Source organism: Alligator mississippiensis, chromosome 1 (assembly GCF_030867095.1).
Source record: "Alligator mississippiensis isolate rAllMis1 chromosome 1, rAllMis1, whole genome shotgun sequence".
NCBI lineage: Eukaryota > Metazoa > Chordata > Crocodylia > Alligatoridae > Alligator > Alligator mississippiensis.
In genome coordinates this window covers 414,415,292-414,434,377 of record NC_081824.1, presented here as the reverse complement: position 1 = coordinate 414,434,377, position 19,086 = coordinate 414,415,292, and the positions used below count along the sequence as shown (strand labels likewise).

Sequence of the window (19,086 nt, the reverse complement as noted above, 5' to 3'; positions counted from 1 at the left end):
CAAGTCACAGCCTCTTAACTTGTTCACCAGTATGGTGTGGAATACCGTATCGAAGGCCTTCCTGAAGTCTAAGTATATGACATCAACCCCTACTCCTGTGTCCAGGTGTTTTGTGACCTGGTCTTAAAAAGAGACCAGATTAGTCAGGCATGATCTACCTGCTATGAACTCCTGAGCATGGGGCTGCACTGAGGGAAGCAGCATGGGGCTGTGATCCTCAAAGCAGTGGCAGGCGCAGAAGGCGAGTCACCGGGACAGCGGGGGGGATCCCCACGTAGCCCTGCTGTTCCCAGACACACTAGGTTGTACCTGGGGGCTGCAAAGGGCCCTGCAGGAGGGAAAAAGGGCAGGAGCTGAAGCCCGCAGCCTACCCCCCCACACAGATCTGGGGCCATGGGTTCCACCCTGCCCTGAAGGAGTGCGCATGGTGATGGGGAGCCGCCCCGCCTGAGTCTGCAGCAGGGGGCTTCAGACCTGGGTCCGTAGCCCCGGGCAGCTGGGCGGGGGGAGAGGAGAGAGTGAGAGGCACAAGCAGGGCTTGGGGGCGGCATTTAATTTTAATAACAGATTTTGGGGGTTTTATCAGAGAATTTGTGATTTTTTATCAGGAAAGACCAGGATCCCTCTTTATCAGTCATGACTTGCTTCAGGATACAACACAGACCTTTTCTTTCTACTCCCCACTGTGCCCTTCCACATATCTTGACCATGTTGGTATAAAATCCTTCTCTCTTGTAGCTCCTGTTGTGTGGAACAAGTTCCCCAGTGGCTCCTTGTATTTCATCCCTCAAATGAAAATGCATGTACAATCATTACCTTGGCTACAATCCCTACTTATCTACTCCCCAACTTCAAAGCAGTGTAAGAAACAGCCTGTATGAAAGATTCTATATAAAATAATAGTTGCCATTTTAACCAGCTAACCATTTTAGGATCTCAAAATGCTTCACAAAGCCTCAAAACCATTCAACCCATGAGATGAACAAAGATTTGTAACTACTAATGGATGAGTAATCAGAAAAAGTATAAAAAGCCTCATGGAAAAATGGAATTAAGTTCAGGAGAATTCACACAACTCATGGCTTCTTCTTGTCAGGCCTATGTCATGCTACAAACTGAAGTGACTAAGTTTAGAGACAACATGTCATTTTGTTTTGGAAATTCTCACGCAATATTATAGGGGTGTCGGTTGTAGCCGTGTTGGTCTAAGGACATAGGCAGACATCACACGATAGTAGGCTCTCATTCTAAAATATCACACGATAGTAGGCTCTCATTCTAAAATGAGTATTATCCAAGCAGACCACTGAACCCCTATGAAATTTACTACAAGTTTGGAGCTTTAGTCCCCTGATACAGCCATTTAAAACTGGTGAACAGGGAGACAGGACAATTAACAGTTAATTTACAATACAGGAGCACAAAATAAAAGATTACTGTCAATTCTGTCTTCAAAGTAACAAAACAAAGGATAACTATGAAAGATCAAGCGTGAATATGTATACAAACAGGAAATCAATGATTCCTAGGAAATGCTAAGAATGTTACAGGTTTGGGGAGAAAAAAAGAGAGTCTGATCAGTTCTGCCCTGCCTGAAGAAAACTAAACTCAAAAGGCTTCTCAGTTGAAGGCATTCAGCTACCTTTGGATGTGTTGCTAAGTTATAGGTTATAATAGTAGCACACATTGTATCCTGAGCTTAAATTTGCTCCTATAACTTACTCAGGTGGTTTGTTTTCAGCATCTAAAGGTTGAGTCAAAGGTTCATACTCCGCATGAAGAGCACCTTTACCAGTCTGCACAAGCTCAATCTCAGAATCTGAACAAGCAGCATCCCCTCTTCTTTTCTTTGGAAGTGAGCTGTGACTTCTGCCACTCTCGGCATCTTGTTCATTATCCTCATGATTAGCATCACCTGTTTCCTGAGATTCAGCTCTGCTCATCAGCCTGCCTAAAAAGAGAAAAAATGATAGAGAATTGTTAATCATACTCATTGTCTTACAGCTACATTTTTTAAATTAGCAAGACTTATGATAAGGCTGAAATATTTAGGATTATTTAGTCTTAAAACAAGATTGAGGATTTGATAAATTATTAAATACCTGAAGTGTGGTTATATGAAGGATGAAGACAGATTATTCTCTGTGGCTGCAGGGGATGTGACCAGGCACAATGCTCTTGAATTGCAGCAAGATAATTTAGAGTGGACATTAGGAAGAACTTTCTTAGTACGAGGATAGTTAAGCATTGGAATAGACTACCTAGACAGGCTGTGGAATCTCCATCCTTGAATGTTTTTAAGACCATGTCAGACAGACATTTGACTGGGATGGTTTAGTCAGCAACAAACCTGTCCTGAGCAAGGGGCTGAACTAGGCAAGATCACAAGATCCCTTCCAGCCCTACTATTCTATAATTCTATGAAAAGCTAACACACATTTTGAAAGGCAGATTTTTGTGTGGTATCTAGAAGGGAACATAGACCATTGGGGCAAGGACATACACAGCTTTAAGACATCAGAGCCATAAAAGACTAGCTCCAAAATGGTCTGAAGGCTGGGCTAGCATTATTAAGCTATAGCAGGGATTCTCAACAAGGGTGACACAAGAGCCTTTGAAGGGTGCCACAAGGTGTGAAGAGATAAGAAGTTAAGCACAGGGTCAGAATCATCCCTATCTGGCTATTCCCCTGCCCCCACTGCATGGCCCCTCTACACGGAGGTATACACTGTAGAAAGTTAAGTTTTTGAAATGGGGTACTGCTCAATTCATATAAGTTATGGAATGGTGTCTTGAGTCCTAGTGAGGAGTGCCTTCAATTTAAAAAGATTGAGAACCACTGATTTGGGGTTTCTCATTCTTTGAATCATACTCAAAATTCAAGATGCTATAGAACACCTGGCCCTTCCAACTTTGCAAATACCCCACAGTTTGCTTCAAAAAATTCAACAGTTTGCAGACAACCAGGAATAGTTCCATGATGTACAGGATGAGGGTAACTGCACCAGAGCCTTTCAGACATCATTTTATATTACCTGAGTAAGTGCAAACAAATGTTCCTTTGTCAATATCATCAAGGCAGCGGACTCCCCAGCCTTTCTTTTCTGTGTTAAACACTTGTAACCGAACCTGGATGCCATGCTGTACTACTCTGTTCTGACACAACATTCGGTTACACCTGCATGATACGTTACATTCGTAAATTCTGTCATGAAAAAAAGGGAAATTAAGTAGTCACTTGTGTCCATGTCTTTAGGGGATAGTCAAAAAAGAAAATCACTGAAAATACACAGATATTTGAAAAGAATTAGCAAAGCACTGCACTGCTTGAGCTTGGATTTCCTCTTTTCCTGCCAGTTTGCAGTAGTTCATCCCTAAAAATTAGTGAAACTAATATAGGTAAGTTATAAAATCTAGAGATATTCAGCAAAGACTCTACAACTTCCAGGTATCCTGACAAAGCATTTCTTTTTACCCCAGAACACCTTCTGGGAAGTGACAAGACAGTCAAAATGCACAGACTTCATTTCATAGTCATCAAAAATCCAGAATTACTGGAATTTTTAAATTATCCACACCTATGATATTTTGGAGCAGACAGTGCTGAAAGGCTGTCACAACTTCAGCAAGAGGTCTTTTTTTTTTCCAAAGGACATCAAGAAGTCAGTCATGATCTGGCAACTCACAAAAATGCATGGATGGAAGAAACCTCCTGAATCACTGAGTCCCGTCCCCTGCTATTGCAGGCAACCACATCACAATCTTCTGTGTATGATGCCACATTATCTGTTCTGTTATCCTAGTATCATATCATTCTTGCAGCCTGAGCTAAGTAGCATGTGCAAAACAAACCCTATTTGGTGGCATTTTGTTTCAATGTATTTAACTGTTTTTTGCTTATTTCACCAGGATTAGGCAATAGAGTTTCTATAAAAATAGGCAATATGGGATGCTGGCAAAACAAGAGCTGTTTCAGGCTGGTGTGAACAAAATATTCATGCACATAGATAAAATACCAATATGAACTGTAGGCTGCTTACCCACTAGTAATGGGCATCTCCAGTCTTTTATGCTTATATCCACAAAGTACTTTATTTGGCGACATGGAACTTTCACTAAAGCCTCTTGCAGTCAGCTGTAGGCATGCACATTTTAACCTAATAAAGGCAACATTATAAGGTCATGTGAAAATGCACTTAAACGAATGCTTTCACCTTTAAATCTAGTCAGTTTAAAAAGCATGTTGGCAAATTCTCCATCATAGCCAATTAATTCAGGAACTACATCTTATCCTTGTAAATCTATGTAGTAGATGGGACTGCAAACAACATTTCTTCATGTATTTTCTTTCTCCTATGCTCTGTCATAGGCCCACACAAACAACCACAACAGAGTTGGGGGAGGTAAACTTACTTACCAACAAAATATTGAAAAATGCATAAAGCAAAGAAAAAGAAAAAAAATGGTTACAGCATCCCTTCCTGCTGCTGCTTCATCCCCTCCCAGCAGAAAGACAAAAGTGCAGTTACTTATGCTGACTATGACTGTCACCTTACACTACTGTGTCAAAGACTTGTGGGGCTTGCATGAAAGATACCTGGTCCTTCCTGTAACCCCTACACTGCTCTAACATGTCAACTTTCAAGGTCTGCAGGAGACTGGAGGAACATATTATAGGTCAGGTGCTTCCAGCAGGGAGCTGGAGCTTCATAATCTGAAACACTGTATACTTTTGTCACATATTACTGTATACAGGCAGTCCTCTGACTTACAACACAATTGGTTCCTGAAAAACAAGTCTTAAGTCGAAACGTTGCAACTCAGAACCAATTATCTCATAAGAAACAATGTTATAAATGGGTGATTGGTTCCTGAACCAAGGCCCGATACCCTATTTTCACCACAAATACTCCAGAATTTTGTACTCGATCAATTATAGATGAGTAATGTAGCTACATTAATGTATTTATATTGTAAATAGCAATCACATTGATTTGGAAGGACTTCTTTGAGGTGACTTTGCTGGACTTTTTGAAGGGTTCTTGGCTGGAGTCTTCTCCGGAGTCTTGGCTGCAGGTTTTTCTGGAGTCTTATCTGCTTTCTTAAAGAAAGTGTCCAAGGAAGTTTGGACAGATGTTCTCCAGGGAGATGAGCGATGTAGCTAACTTGTTCCCTGGCGTGGCATCACATCAGATTCAAGCGTTGTAAAGTCAAAACTGACATCATACAGTTGAAACAGGGCGTCAATTTATAAAAATTGTAAGTACGAAATGTTGTAACTCAAAATGTTGAAAGTCGAGGACTTCATGTATATTATTGAATATAATATGCATGTATGCATATATATTATTACTGCATGTATATTATTGAATATATTATTGAGTAAATATGGTATTAATACCATATTTACTCAAATATAAGATGACCCCGAATATAAGATAACTGCCCACGATAATCCAATTCCTTATATGGAAAATTTATAAATGTGTTATAACTTTCTAGGTCTAGAATCTAAGTACTGGAAGGTTGTCTTGAATCCCCCCAACACTGTTACAGCAGAGAAAACAGTGGCTGGGGTGGGAAGGTCAAGTGGACCCCTTGCCCTCTGCCCTGCCCAATTCCTCCCCCTGAAGCCTTCCTGCCATCTGCACTCCCCCACTCCCAGCTCCCCACAGCCTCTGCCCCTCTCCCCAGTTCTGCCTCTTCCCTCCCCACCCCTTAACTCTCTCCAGGCTCTGCCTCTTCGCCCTCCACCCCCTCCCCCAACTCTGCCTTACTGTCAGACCCCCAGAGCATGGAAGCTCAGCTCTTGACTGGCCATGCAGCAATATTAGTGCTGATGATTGGCTGGGCAGGCAATGAAGCAGTGTCAATGCTGCTGATTGGCTGAGCAGGGGAAGGAGTTTCCATGTGCTCTTTGCCCAAGAGAGACCCCAGCCTGAGCCAGTCAAGCCACACCTGACAGTAAGGGAGAAGAAAGGGGTGGGCACAGGGGCAGAAGCTGCAGAGGGAAAGTGGAGTAGTGGGCAGGAGGCTGCTGTGGGTCTGACCCTGGCCCCAACCAGGGCTCCAGAGTCTGAGCCACAGCAGCTGCCTGCTTCCCACTCCACTTCATATGCAAATATAAGACATGAACTCCCCACCCCGTGCTGACTGGGTGGGGGGGAGGGGGGGCGGCAGCGGGGACTTCATCTTATATTTGAGTAAATACAATAATAATTTTGCGGCCTTTTTTTTTTTTTTTAAACACACCTATCTGTGCAGCCATCTGTACAGTCGCATGAATCAACAAACGTGCTGGAAAAGTTGTTCAGATAGTATCCACGTGGCCATGATGCCTTTCTGTATTTAAAGAAAGGTAATCTTGTACGGTCAATGTCATTGCAGAAGGAAATGGGCACCACCTCAGCTCCATTGCTGATATCAAAATCAAATACAAGTGGTTCTTGGTTTACAGTGTTCCTGCCCAGCTGTACATATGTGTTGAAGGAAAAGTAATCAACAGATAAGAAGTCACACTCTGTTTCAAGCAGGTAATTCTGCACCTCTTCAAAATTTCTCAGACTCTTCCCACAGGGGGCTTTATAATTCACATCATGTGACTTGGAAAGACAGTCTGCTTTTGCATGTCGTCTTTGGAACTGACACAGGATTGGTATCTTAAGGGGGTTTTCACTCTTGTAGGAGTTCAGTGGTCTATTGGAAAGACACGCATTAGAGCAATTGTGATTCTGATAAGGCAATGTTAAAGGTAACTCCACGATTTCATTAGCTGCCTCTTCATTCTCTGAACATGACTTTTCCTTCTCTTCCATGTTCCTGTTCAAAATAATAAAAATAAAAACACACTGAATGGTAGCTGGGAGGACTAATAATGATTCTGTTCTGTCTGATTTTTTCACTGGGGAGAGAATAACCTGGGGTCAGAAGCAAGGAGACCTGGGTTTCACTGAATTATTTGTATTATGTTAGTACCACAGGGCCCCAGTGGAGTTTTGAGGCTAAGCACTGTGCAAATAAATAGCAACAGATGGATCCTGTCCCAAAGGGGTTAAACTACACAGACAACATAAACAGAGGAGGTACAATTAAGCTCATTTTAGAAACCAGGAACTAAAACGAGCAGATATTAAATAATTTCCCTAAGACCTGAATAGGCTGTTTCACTGTGTGGAACTGAACCCATATCTTCTGAGCCTCATTCAGTATTTCACTTATTCCACGTAATGCTCACGCTTTAACTTCCTCCTCCCCCGCCCCCATTTTTTTTTTTTTAACCTGTTTCCCATCTCTAGCTGCAGAAAAAAAGGCAATATTCACACGGCACAGTGGATACATTCAAATCCTCCACGCAGGCCAAATTATAAACGGTTTGGGCTAAACTATATGCTACTATGAGTCACTTAGGTAAGCATGATTCTCTAACCCCTTGCCAGAGTCCCTAAAAAGGCATTACTTTAACATACCTTCATCTTAGCCTCAAGACAAAGTCACAAAAAGTGATGGAGGAGAAGGGACCCACCAACCTTGTATGTTAATGGTTCTCAGGAACTCAGCTAATTGGAGCAAGAATGCACTTACACAATTCTACTCAACCCTGCACAAAAAGGTAGGTGTGTCTTCATGCTCCTCTCCACTTTCTGTGCCTCAGTCTTAGGGCTGAAAAATACAAACATATGTGTTAACAAATTTTCAAGAACTCCAGCAGGGTGGAAAACTTAAGGGGCAGAACTGGATCTTGGTCTCTGGCTGAACATGACAAGGACTTAAAGTTGCATTTGATGTTAGAAAGAGCTAAATTCTCTTCTGCAAGGCAAATATTTAAAAGAATGAACTATGGTACATTTGAATTAGACAACGTATATACTCACAAGAGAGAACTGTCTTCTGTATCTGTTCTATTTCCATTTGATTCAGAAGGCTGTAATCTAGATTCGCTTTTCTGCATGGTATCTTCATCAGTCACATTGTTTACTTGAAAAATTCAAACACAAGCAGTCTTCAGCAATCCAAAAGTTCATTTTATAATGAAAATTACTCAACCTTTTACCAAACTGTCAGTTACCTAAACATATTCAATTCACTTCTCTGTTGTGAACTGTTATAAACATACATTACGTTAATGGAACAGCTGAGTAAAAATAAAATGCAAGGCAAAAGTTATGCAAACCTTACTAAAGAGAGTCTCCAATGGAAAGAATGTCAATGTCCCCCCTACAGGACTTGGATAAATTTGCAGAGATATAGGCTACCACCATTTACTCCTCACCATCAACCTACCTACATTCCTACACAAACACTAGAAATCTCAGTTTACAGTCTCATTCAGACCACAGGGCTTCTCACTGTGGCTGCCAGCAGCAAAGCACCAGTAGTGAAGAAACTAATACTGTCACTGAAGCAATGAGGAATTAAGAGGCAGTGGCATTAACTAACAGTTGGTGGTATTGACAGTTGTTCTGGCAGCTCTAATGAGGAGACTCGTGGCCAGGTCTGGCTATCAGAGCCAAATAAATTTGACACCCCTGTTCTAGCCCGTTTCATCTGCTGTCAGATCTGTGCTAGAAGTAGCTATAAGACTGTCTAGATCCCACCAATTTTAGAGGTTTGAATTTAGTAACAAGGTAATAAGTTTTAAGTAGGTGTTAACAGCTGAGCTCATGCTGTTCCCACACACAATTAGCCAGCACACTTAATTTGGCTTAATTAGTGCCTTGAAATCAATAGGATTTAGCCAATAACTAGTGTCTGGCATCAGATCACATTTTGGATTTAAAACAGGCTAACTAAATTGGGTACCAATTCAGTGGTTCCTGGTCTTTAAGGGCCTGGCCCTGCAACCCTATCTCTTAATCAAAGATTACTTATACAAGCTAGAACAGGCCATGAAAGAAACACTTGCCAATACACTAACATCCATACCAAGCTTCTCTCTCTTCTCCCTCTTTGGCTCTCGTTTAAGTTTGAGAATTATTGAGCCAAAAAAGTGCTTTCATTATGAACTCTCCACTTCCTAAACCGTTCATTCCCTCATATTTATCACCCTAGGCTTAACAGGTTTTATGAGGAAAGATCTTAAACTTTCTCTACTCTCTTGTTCAGAAAACAAGATACTTCTCCTATAAAGTGCCACATCTTTATTTTGTGGAAGATATGAAGTAAGAAAGTGAAAACAAAAAAAAATTGGCTACATTACAGCACCTGATTAAATCAATATTACAGTTGGTTTCCACATCTGTTTTTATTTAACTGTAGTTGAATGAAGCACCTGCTATTTAAGACAAGCTAAAATATAGCATGGTATTAAACACAGAGTTGAAACGTGCCTACCATTTGTTGATGTGAAAAGATTACTTAGATTAGCCTCTTTCAACAGCATGCAAGCTTGGAAGCACTCTGTTTAAAAATCAAAACAAAACAGATTCAGTATTTCCAAATAACCAGATTTAGATAAAAGTAGCAATTTCTAAATAGCCAGGAATTTAAAGACAACTTGTACCCTAGCTACACTATATACTGCAACACTTATGTTATTTAGAAATTTTTTATACTGACATCCTTAGTAAAGATGTACACATATTATAACAAACTGACAACTGGCCCGGATAACAACCCAGAATCAAGAATTCTATGACTTGGGGAGCTGCTGGAATTTTTTCCCCCCTCATATGTGTGATTTGGTGGTATCCATCATCTGCCTTCTTTTTAATGTAGCTTAATTTATACATTTTTAACACCTGTTACCATGCCTTCTGGGTAAGCAGGGACTTCTGCTGAAGTCAATTAAAAACCACTCCTCAAAACTGCTTCACCTATTAATAGCAAGACTACCACAGGAAAGGAGAAGACCAAGTCAAACTTCAGTCACATAACAATAGCCTGCTACCACCACACCAGCAGGTAAATGCCCCTAAAAATTTGCATTGCATGGATACCAAAAACAATCCTTAAAAGATCTGTACTATGCATTTTCTTGACCCGAGAGACTTGAAATGTACTTCTTAACAAGGTACTGCTATAGTGTTACATCATAAAATCAAGACCAAAATAATCTTGTAATGGAATCCACTTCTTTTATTATAATATTTTCCATTGAAACCTCACCTTACAGTGGCATCTCCAAAATTAAAGCTGACACTCTCAAAAGGTCCTGCTTGAAAAGTGAACCAACCCGTTCAGTTAAGTGGGGGAGTTTAGCTGATACAGGTCAATCGCATCTTACACGGGGGGGTTAGGTGCTGAAATCAGCGCGTAAAGCGAAAATCACGTAAGGCGAAAATCGGTGACTATACGCAGGGTGGGAGGGGGGCGGGGATTGAGTTTGCATGCGGCGCCGTGCTTAGAGCTGCGAGGCTGGCGGAAGCAGCACAGTGCGGGGTGGTGGTGGGGATGGGGATGGCTGCGTGCCGCCCGGCCACCACCATGCTGCCAACCGCGAGCCACGCAGCTCCGGGCATGGCTCCATGGCGACAGCAGGAGGTTTTGGAGGCAGTGGCCATCACCGCCATAATGGGCCTCCAGGTAAGTGGCAGCGCCACGTGCAAGCTCAAGCCCCGCCCCCCCCCACCCCGCGTATCGCTGAATTCACCCAAGTTAAATGCGCCTATGATGCGACTGACCTGTACAGCAAAGCATTATGGAACACACAAGACTCAATCGTTATTTTTTGAAAATAAATATCACAGCCCTCTATAACTATGAAGCCATGCTGTTCATTAGCCATTTTAACTTAAAAAAATAGAAAAGGCAAAAAAAGACACAGGCAACTGATGCCACCTTAGTCGGGGGGGGTGTTGAACCCCCACAGACAACTGTGCCAGCTGGGATGTGGCAACTGGTCCTCCCATGCTCATGGGGGACACCAGCACTCCTGCCTGCCCATCACCTAAGCAGGGAGTGCAGCCTGACAGGGGGTACACTGGAGCTCTCAGGGGGGGCACATGTACCCCCATGTGCCCCCTATGCATTGCCACTGCAAAGACGCACACTAGGTACAGACATTCAAACATCCCAAGGCAGAATCAATCTAAGTTGCAGTTTTCTGTAGTTTAGATCAGCAGCGAACAGAATACACATTCGCCCTTTGATGGTGAGGCAAATCTTAAGACTGGGTTCCACCATTTTTAAACCAATCTCTGTGCACCAAACTTCTGTTCTGTTACAGAGAAAGACTGATTTCTGATCACTTACACCAGTAAAAATGTAATGCCTGTACCTGGCCTCAAACTCTTAAGAAAGCTTAGCAAAGTGTGTAAGAAACTATTTATTTGACTGTTCTAGAGCTCAGTGGCATGATAAGTTTTGGCAACTGGACCAACAAAAGTGATAAAGACGTTTTAAGTTATGAATCGGTTTGTGGACAGCAGGGCTCTCTCAAACCTAGTAGAAATAAAGAGGAAAAATTAAATACTTAGCTCCAGTCCAAGAAATGTCAGTTTGTTTATGGAAGTGCCTCCCACGTATAGTGGACAGATAATATATGTATGTACTTACAAATAAAGTTATTGTTTATGGAATTTTATCTACTTTTATAAGTTGTTTTGGTTTTTATTGTAAGCCACCTTGAGACTTTTTCCAGAGGGGCAGCATATAAATCTAATAAGTAATAAATTATTTTCTTTTGCATCCGCATACACAACTTTCCTAGGAATGAAGGCTGGCTATTGCCAAAATTATACACTGCACTGAAACTAAAGCAAAAGCAAGTAAAAATGTGGCATAACTACATTGAATTTGTTAAATTAAGGGGGCATTAATTACATTCAAGCCCCAAACCAATCACTTTTTGGAGGAAGAAAATAATTTTTTTCCTGATCATACCTCCTTGGTTCAGGGCTGGATTTTGGTTGTGTGCTCCCCAACTTATTGAGAAAGTTTTTACAATAGTGGGCACAATAACATACACAATTTTAAACTTAGAAATACTTCAATCTGACAAGGTACCAAAGAGCAGCAAACAAGGTGGTTCAAAGGTTGATTTGAGTCCTACACAACAATTACAACTATGTCAAACCTTTGCTTGTTGCACTTCCATCTTTGATCTTTTGTTTCAGAGACAGCAACAGGTTTTGCATCTGCTCAAATATAAAGTCCACTCTTTCATCTTCCATCTCCCTCCAAACCGTCTGTAAGTCACCTAAAATGCAGATATCTGTTTATAAAAAAGCCATTCAGTTCCTAATGACCAGACTTTTAAAATTATTTGAAGGATGCCTAACAGGATTTTCAAGTGTCCAGACACCACTGGTTTCAAAATTCTGTGCCTAAATCAAAACAAAGTGAAGCAGAGTATTGCAAGGAAAATCAAATCTGGTCATGTCAAGTTGACCGAACTCCCAGAAGCCTTTTCAAGACGATTCAGTTAAGTTGGCAATGATTGTGGCCTAAAGTTAACCCCAGTAAAATTAATGCCAGGCAACACCCAGAACACTGGAACAACAGAACCATAAATTAAGATGATAACGTGGTAACCATTAGGACTAATTAATGTGGGTACAGGATGATAACAGGAAAATATTCCAAATGTGTAAGGATGTGCTCTTGTACAATTAGGATGTATAAGCCAAAATTCTAATATTATAAAAGCCTAAGCCTGTCTGTCCGTAACACTTTATTTGCACTCTGACTAGCTGATGGAAACAGCCAGAGTGCTCCAAGTGTGGGGGAGCACCACGATTCTGAAGCTACGCCAAGGACCAGACAGGGGGTGGGGGAGCCGGGACCAGCTATGCTGCCCTTAGCTCCCCCACCCAGCTCCCTGCAAGGACCAGAACAGCAGCAGCATGGGGGATTAGGTGGAGTTACTCCATCCCATCCCAGCCCCCACCATTATGGAACACATAAGACTCAATCGTTATTTTTACCCCCCTTGTCATTCTTGACAGGCAATTAGCTAGTATATAACAAGCTTGGCTAGCTTTGGTAATGGTGACATCACTAAAGGGTTAAATAACCTAAGCAAATGAAATCGTGGTTCACTGTTTGCTGTCAGCTGTCCAAATTGCCTGCATGGATTTCTGAGGGAGAGAACCGCATAAATTTATAAAGGAAGACCAAGCTTTTGTATTTGGAGCAGTGCAACCCAGGAAGCTCACCCAGTACTGAGGGGAGTGCCTCTTGAGTAACAGCTCCAGACAGAGTGAGACATGGTGAGGAGTCACATTAACACACACAGTTTTTGTAACTGCCTGTTTATTTTCTGGCAATCCCAGTAGAGTTGAATACTTGTATATGGTCAACCCTAGTTGATTAATTGCTTTGTGTTTAATGGATAATTCTGTAGTCAGTAAAGCTTCTGATGGATTATCAAACAAGTGCTGGTGATTAATGGCATAGTTCTCCTCACCCACAGAGAAGTAGGGCTTGAGTTTCAGCCCAACCAGAGTCCAGCAATGACCAGAAAGACCTTTAGCAGGGACTCAAATGTTTTCCTTTCTAAATCTGGGCACCACCAAAGGAGGAGGATGGGGTGGCACAGGCACTAAGGTGCACAGTTGACAGCCCAGAGATCGCAAGACTAGGGTCATAGCTAGTAGTGCACCGACATCAGTCTGATGTTGGATCAGCACCAACATAAAAAAAGTTGACTGTATCAGAAATCAGCCTGTTGTGGCTGATAAATGGCCCAAGCATATGCACGAAGCACAGCCTGGCAGCTTCAAGAGCTATGGCCAGCTGGTAAGTCTGTTGTGGTGGAAGGGGCGGGGGGGAGGCCAGATTAAGGCCCCCCACGGTGAGGGAGGAAGTGGGGCTGTGGCAAGTGCTGCCCAGCCAGGGCAGGGTGTGGAACGGAGCCGCTGCTCGTCCAGGGGATGTGGGGGTGGGAGGGCTCCTGCCACTCTGTGCACCCTGGGAGGCCAGATGAGCTGGATACCACTGCTCTAACATGGGTGTCCAATTTCAAAGAGAACGTTTACCATTAATACCTTGTCACACAAAGTTGAAAAAAGAAAGGACAACCAAAGGAAGGTTACATTTTTTCCTGATAAAATATTCTTCTGAACAATTTTTTCAGTTTTATGCACCTCAATGATAACTTAGCTGGAATAATTTAAATCAATTGGATTGGTCATGTTAGTTCTTATTAAAAAGCTTCTAATTTGTATATAATCATGATCTTACTTCAACTAACAAAACGATTATTGCATGCTACTAAGTGTATTTTTTTAGAAAAAATAATGCATAAACATTTTCAGACCAGTCCAACTCAATGTTTGTTTCTCACATTATTTTTTTACTAACCTATATAGTACCACAAGCATCCCTTCTTCCTTAGATATGGCTTATAGAAAGCTTTTTTGTTTAAAACAGAAAACCAATGATGAGTCCTTAGTCCCTCAACCTGCCTCTCCTGCAATGCTGATACTTGTCCTGCTGCCAAATTCTGAAGCCACGGTGAACCCCACAGGCCAGATCCAGAGCACAGAGCTGCATCATCTGGCCTGCAAAGCTTTCCACAGGGCTGGAAATTTGATGGCAGGAGAAGCAGCAGCTGCCAAGACCCTGAGAGTTGCAGCAATTAAGCACTAACACAACCACCGGCAAATTCAAGGCCCACAGGGCAGATGACATAGCTCCACACTCTGCATCCATGGGGCCAGATGAATCGGATACCACTGCTCTAGATGGGTGACCAGTTTCAAAGGGAAAGTTTATCATTCCTACCAGGTTCACTCTTAAAAATGTGATAAAATTCCCTTAAAAGAGCTAGCCGTCTCTTAAAATGCTGTATTTTTAAAAGCTTACTTTTAGTTTGTTCCATCCTTTGGAGTAGTTGTACACACGTATCATGCATCCAGAATTTAGTTAGAATATTAATGTTACTAAATCCAGGCTAATGAAGGAGAACAACATTATGGACTTGCTGCCCTATAACTGCACACCCCAATCTATTATATTGCTCTCCTACAGAGTTGCGGACAACATTTCCAGCGATGGCTAGTAATTTTAAACATCATGCATCTTCTCTCATCAGCAGTGCTTTATCGTTGTAATGTAAACTCTCCGAGATGCCGCTCTTCAACTCGCACAAGTACTTTTCATCCTTTGATCAAAGTAGTCCACTCCTCTAGAAATAAAAAATTTAAAAAAAGAGTTTGCATAGTATCCACTGGAACAAGATGTTACCAAAGAAGCTGCCAAGGCTGCAATGCTATAGCACAAACATTTTCTTTATTTTTGTTGATTTGATTAAAAATATTGAAAACAACTTTACAGCAATTGGCAAATGCTAGTAAGATCTGATGAAGTGAACTTCATCTCACAAAAGCATGTGCCAGACATATGCTTTGGTTAAATTTACAAGATGCAAATAAATCTTCTGAATCGAAAGGAATTTGAATACAAAGGATAAAGGGAGGAGGCACTAATGAGAGAGGTAGGCTGAATAAGTCTATAGGGATCAACAAGGCAGTTCACTCTTTGAGGACCACTGGGGCTATAAAAGCTTGTTCAGGCAACAGAAGAAAAATCCGTAGTCTCTGTTGAGACCCGGCTTCACCCCTCCCAGGCCCACGAGGCTGAAGGTGATTCCTTGTTCTGCAATTTAACATTCAGGTCATTTTTTAAAGCCAGCTGTTTACAAACTGCTGCTCCAAGGTCCCAGAAGGTTACAGTGCTTGGTGGCCGGCTGGTCAGGCCTTCGGCATCTGATGAAGTGAGTTACAGCATATGCTATACGTAGAATGTACAAACACACCTAATACATGCATACATATATGCAGATACACATATGTATGTATCAGCAAACATACACACAAGACTATAAAAGCATGTGCGTGTGTACACATATAACATGTATATGTATACATGCCTATACCATATTGACCTGAAAATAAAACAGCAGCCGCCCCATTCCCACCCCCGCCGCGCGGTACCTGTCACCGCCCGGAGCCTCCTGCACGGCGAAGCCCGGAGGGGAGAGAAGAAGCATTAAACCTTTCGAGGCCCAGCTCCACAACGCCCCAGACTCTTAACTAAACCCAGCCCGCCGCAACAAACCACCGAGAGCGCGCATGCGTATCACTGCAGCTTGCTAGTTAAGGGAAAGCATGTGCCCGGAGCAACAGCGCATGTGCAGAAGAAAGAAGGCGGGCTTTAGATGGGCGGAAATTGAAACGTGCTGCGCTGATTGGTCACGCGGCCAGCACTCCCTACCGGCGCGGGGAGGCCCCGCACGTTGCGTACAACAGGCGTAAGGGGCGGGGCAAGGAGATACGAGCCAATAGGCACCGAGAAAAGGCTCCTCGGCGTCCGCTCTCATTGGCCACAGTGGGTGTCTTGTCCAGAGCGCGTTCGCCAATGAAGTGAAGCGGCCGGAAGCGGAGCGGCCAGGAGCCGAGGTGCGGTACGTGGAGGAGAGGTAGGGCTGTTTGCCATGTTGGATAAGGGAAAGGGGTGGGGCTGGGGCTGGGGCTGGGGCGGGGCGGGGCGGGGCGCGCTGCCCTCACTCTGGTCGGAAGCACCGGCTCCGGGGTAGGACCACTGCCCGGGATGCCAACTGCAGCGCCCAGGGGCGGGACGGGGCGTGCGTTGCGCTGGGCGCTGCTCGGCCGCGGCCGGGGAGATCCGAGTCGCCATCCTCCTCCTCTCGCGGCGGCGGGAGGCCGGGGCTAACGGGACACACCGCCCCCAAGCGCGGGGCAGGGCCGCGGGGCAGCCCGGGCGGGGCGCGAACCGACAGACGCGTAGCCAGCGGCGTGCGGAGCTGTGTCGTGGGGAAGGGGCAGATCGAGGCCCCCGCGGCGGGGGGGAAGAGGGACAGTAGCCGGGGCGGGTTGTGGGATGCTCGGAGCTCAAGCGGCTTGTCCGTGGGCACAAGTCTGTACCAGTGCCCCTGCGCCCCTGGACGAGCCGCCCGAGCTCCGAGTGTCCCACGACCCGCCCCGGCCGCGGGGCCGCATTCAACCCTGTGTCTGGCCCACTCTCTCCCTCCCTGCAGGGGCTTTGATCTGCCCCCCATGCCCTTCCCCCCATGCCCTTCCCCATGACAGACCCACAAACTGGTGGGGGGGTGCATGCACACATAAACGTGTGCTCGACCCCCCCCTACCCCCCAAATATTTTCTCTGTCCTCCAATAGGTTTTTTCCCTTTTGGCTTGGTCACATAAAAAGTGACAATATCTTTATAGGCCTTCCAGTTTTCAACCTTTTTTGATTGTTGTACAACCTCCCAGGTGGCTAGACACAGAGCAGTGTACCCCTGGCTGCGGTGGAGTGTGCGTGGCTGGATGTCAGTGGGGGGGTGGCGTGTGGCTGGATGCAGAGTGGCAGCAGCCCCCACGTGCAAGCTTCCCCTGGCCACGCACCCCTGCGGGGTGGGGAAAGCTCAAACAGCGGCTGCCTGTGCGTACCGCTCGAGTACCCCCAGGGGTACACATACCCCTAGTTGACAACCCCTGTGCCAAGCTGTAGCTCTGTTAAGCCAAAGTGCTGGAAAGCAGCAGAAAGGGGTTGAGCTAGAAAGAAATACATAAAGCTGCTGTAACAAGCAGAAAGACCCCAAAAGAGCACAACAGCAGCAGTTGCATTAGTTAATATCTCACCTGAACAAGTGTAAGAGCAGATGTGTCAACTTGGCAAACAAAGGGTGCAAAGAGAAATGATGATTTTCCACCAGTCCGGCCACAGAAAGCAATTTATAGCCCTAACCAAACACAAGGGCATGGCTGCAAACAACTTAAAAGAAAGCCCATTGGGTGAAAATCTGATCTGTCATTGCATGAGGTGTCAGATAAAGATGTTACAGACTAGCATCTCTTGTGGCTTGTCTGCCCAGCTCCCAGCCTGTTGCTGTTTTCAGAATGGGAGGGAGGGGGAAAGGGGGCAGATGGAGTTCAGTCGGGGGGGGGGGGGGTTCAGCCCCCTTCCCCCACCATGGGGTGAGTGTATTTCAGCTCCCTTGAGGTGGAGGGGCTCCAGTTCACTCACCCTTCAGCACCAGCTAGGCAGCCCCATCCGCTGCCTCCCCCCTTCCCATTCTGGAAGGAGCACTGGCAGACAGACAGGGAGAGAGAGAGTCTGTTGCTATGGGAACCTGGCTGCAGGCTCGCAGGCCACAGCTAGATTCCCCTCCCCCTGGAACAAACTGAACTTCTGTTTGGTCTGGACTAACAGTGTAACTCTGAACACTTTGCAAAAATGGTTCTGAGTTACAGGTGGGAGCTGCAGTTCTGTCTGCCCCCCCCAAAATAATTAAGGGTGAATAATTAAGGGTAGACACAAGAGTCGTGATAGATGTCATCTACCTAGACTTTAAGAAGGCCTTTGATATGGTATCACATTCCATTCTCATAAATAAACTGACAGGCTGTGATGTAGATGATTGCATGGTCAGGTGGGTAGCAAATTGGCTTAGGGGTTGCACACAGAGTGGTGGTGGACAGGTCGATATTGACCTGGAAAGATGTAGGCAGTGGAGTCCCACAAGGCTCAGTCCTTGGACCGGTTATTCAATGTCTTAATCAGTGATTTGCACAAGGGTGTAGAGAGCACCCTGTCCAAGTTCACAGATGGTACCAAATTATGGGGCAAAGTTAACACACCAGAGGGTAGGGAATGCATCCAGGCAGATCTGGACAGGTTGGAAAAATGGGCAGAACAAAATAGGATGCAGTTCAACGAAGACAAGTGCAAAGTGCTGCACCTGGGCAAAAAGAACCACCAACACACTTGCAGGCTGGAGGATGACCTCAGCAGCACAGCAGTGGAAAAGAATCTTGGAGTCGTAGCTGACTCCAAGATGAACATGAGTTGTCAGTGTGATAAAGTGATCAATAAAGCTAACCGTGCTTTATCATGCATTAGCAGATGCATGACAAACAGGCCCAGGGAAATGATGCTTCCCCTCTATGCAGCACTGGTCAGGCCACAGTTGAAGTATTGCATCCAGTTTTGGGTGCTGCACTTCAAGAGGGATGTGGAGAATCTTGAGAGGGTTCAGAGGAGGGCCACTCATATGGTCAGAAGCCTGCAGGCAAGGCCCTATGAGGAGAGATTGAGGGACCTAGATCTCTTCAGTCTTTGCAAGAGAAGGCTCAGAGGTTATCTTGTGGCTGCCTATACATTCATCAGGGGAGGGCAGCAGG

At 44.4% G+C, this 19,086-nt stretch overlaps 2 protein-coding genes across 5 annotated transcripts in view; one reads left to right on the top strand and one right to left on the bottom strand.

The window, feature by feature from the left end:
• Nucleotides 1–16,120, bottom strand: part of SETDB2 (SET domain bifurcated histone lysine methyltransferase 2) — a 36,562-nt gene extending 20,442 nt beyond the window's left edge. The window contains exons 1-10 of one of the 3 annotated variants that reach the window (XM_019500426.2): nucleotides 15,876–16,120; nucleotides 14,746–15,067; nucleotides 12,014–12,136; nucleotides 9,331–9,396; nucleotides 7,872–7,974; nucleotides 7,582–7,659; nucleotides 6,253–6,819; nucleotides 4,041–4,157; nucleotides 3,036–3,205; nucleotides 1,723–1,951 (exon numbers count right to left, since the gene is read on the bottom strand). In XM_019500426.2, coding sequence (XP_019355971.2) covers nucleotides 1,723–1,951; nucleotides 3,036–3,205; nucleotides 4,041–4,157; nucleotides 6,253–6,819; nucleotides 7,582–7,659; nucleotides 7,872–7,974; nucleotides 9,331–9,396; nucleotides 12,014–12,136; nucleotides 14,746–14,794 — 1,502 coding nt within the window. In that variant the 5' untranslated portion in view covers nucleotides 14,795–15,067; nucleotides 15,876–16,120. The remainder of the gene's footprint in view (nucleotides 1–1,722; nucleotides 1,952–3,035; nucleotides 3,206–4,040; nucleotides 4,158–6,252; nucleotides 6,820–7,581; nucleotides 7,660–7,871; nucleotides 7,975–9,330; nucleotides 9,397–12,013; nucleotides 12,137–14,745; nucleotides 15,068–15,875) is intronic. The other 2 variants (XM_059729816.1, XM_059729854.1) reach the window with 2 other exon arrangements.
• A 134-nt stretch (nucleotides 16,121–16,254) lies between these two features.
• The window catches only part of CAB39L (calcium binding protein 39 like), a 114,620-nt gene continuing 111,788 nt past the window's right edge, over nucleotides 16,255–19,086 (top strand). The window contains exon 1 of one of the 2 annotated variants that reach the window (XM_014608375.3): nucleotides 16,255–16,360. The gene's annotated coding sequence lies outside the window, so the exon portion shown is untranslated. The remainder of the gene's footprint in view (nucleotides 16,361–19,086) is intronic. The other variant, XM_014608376.3, reaches the window with a different exon arrangement.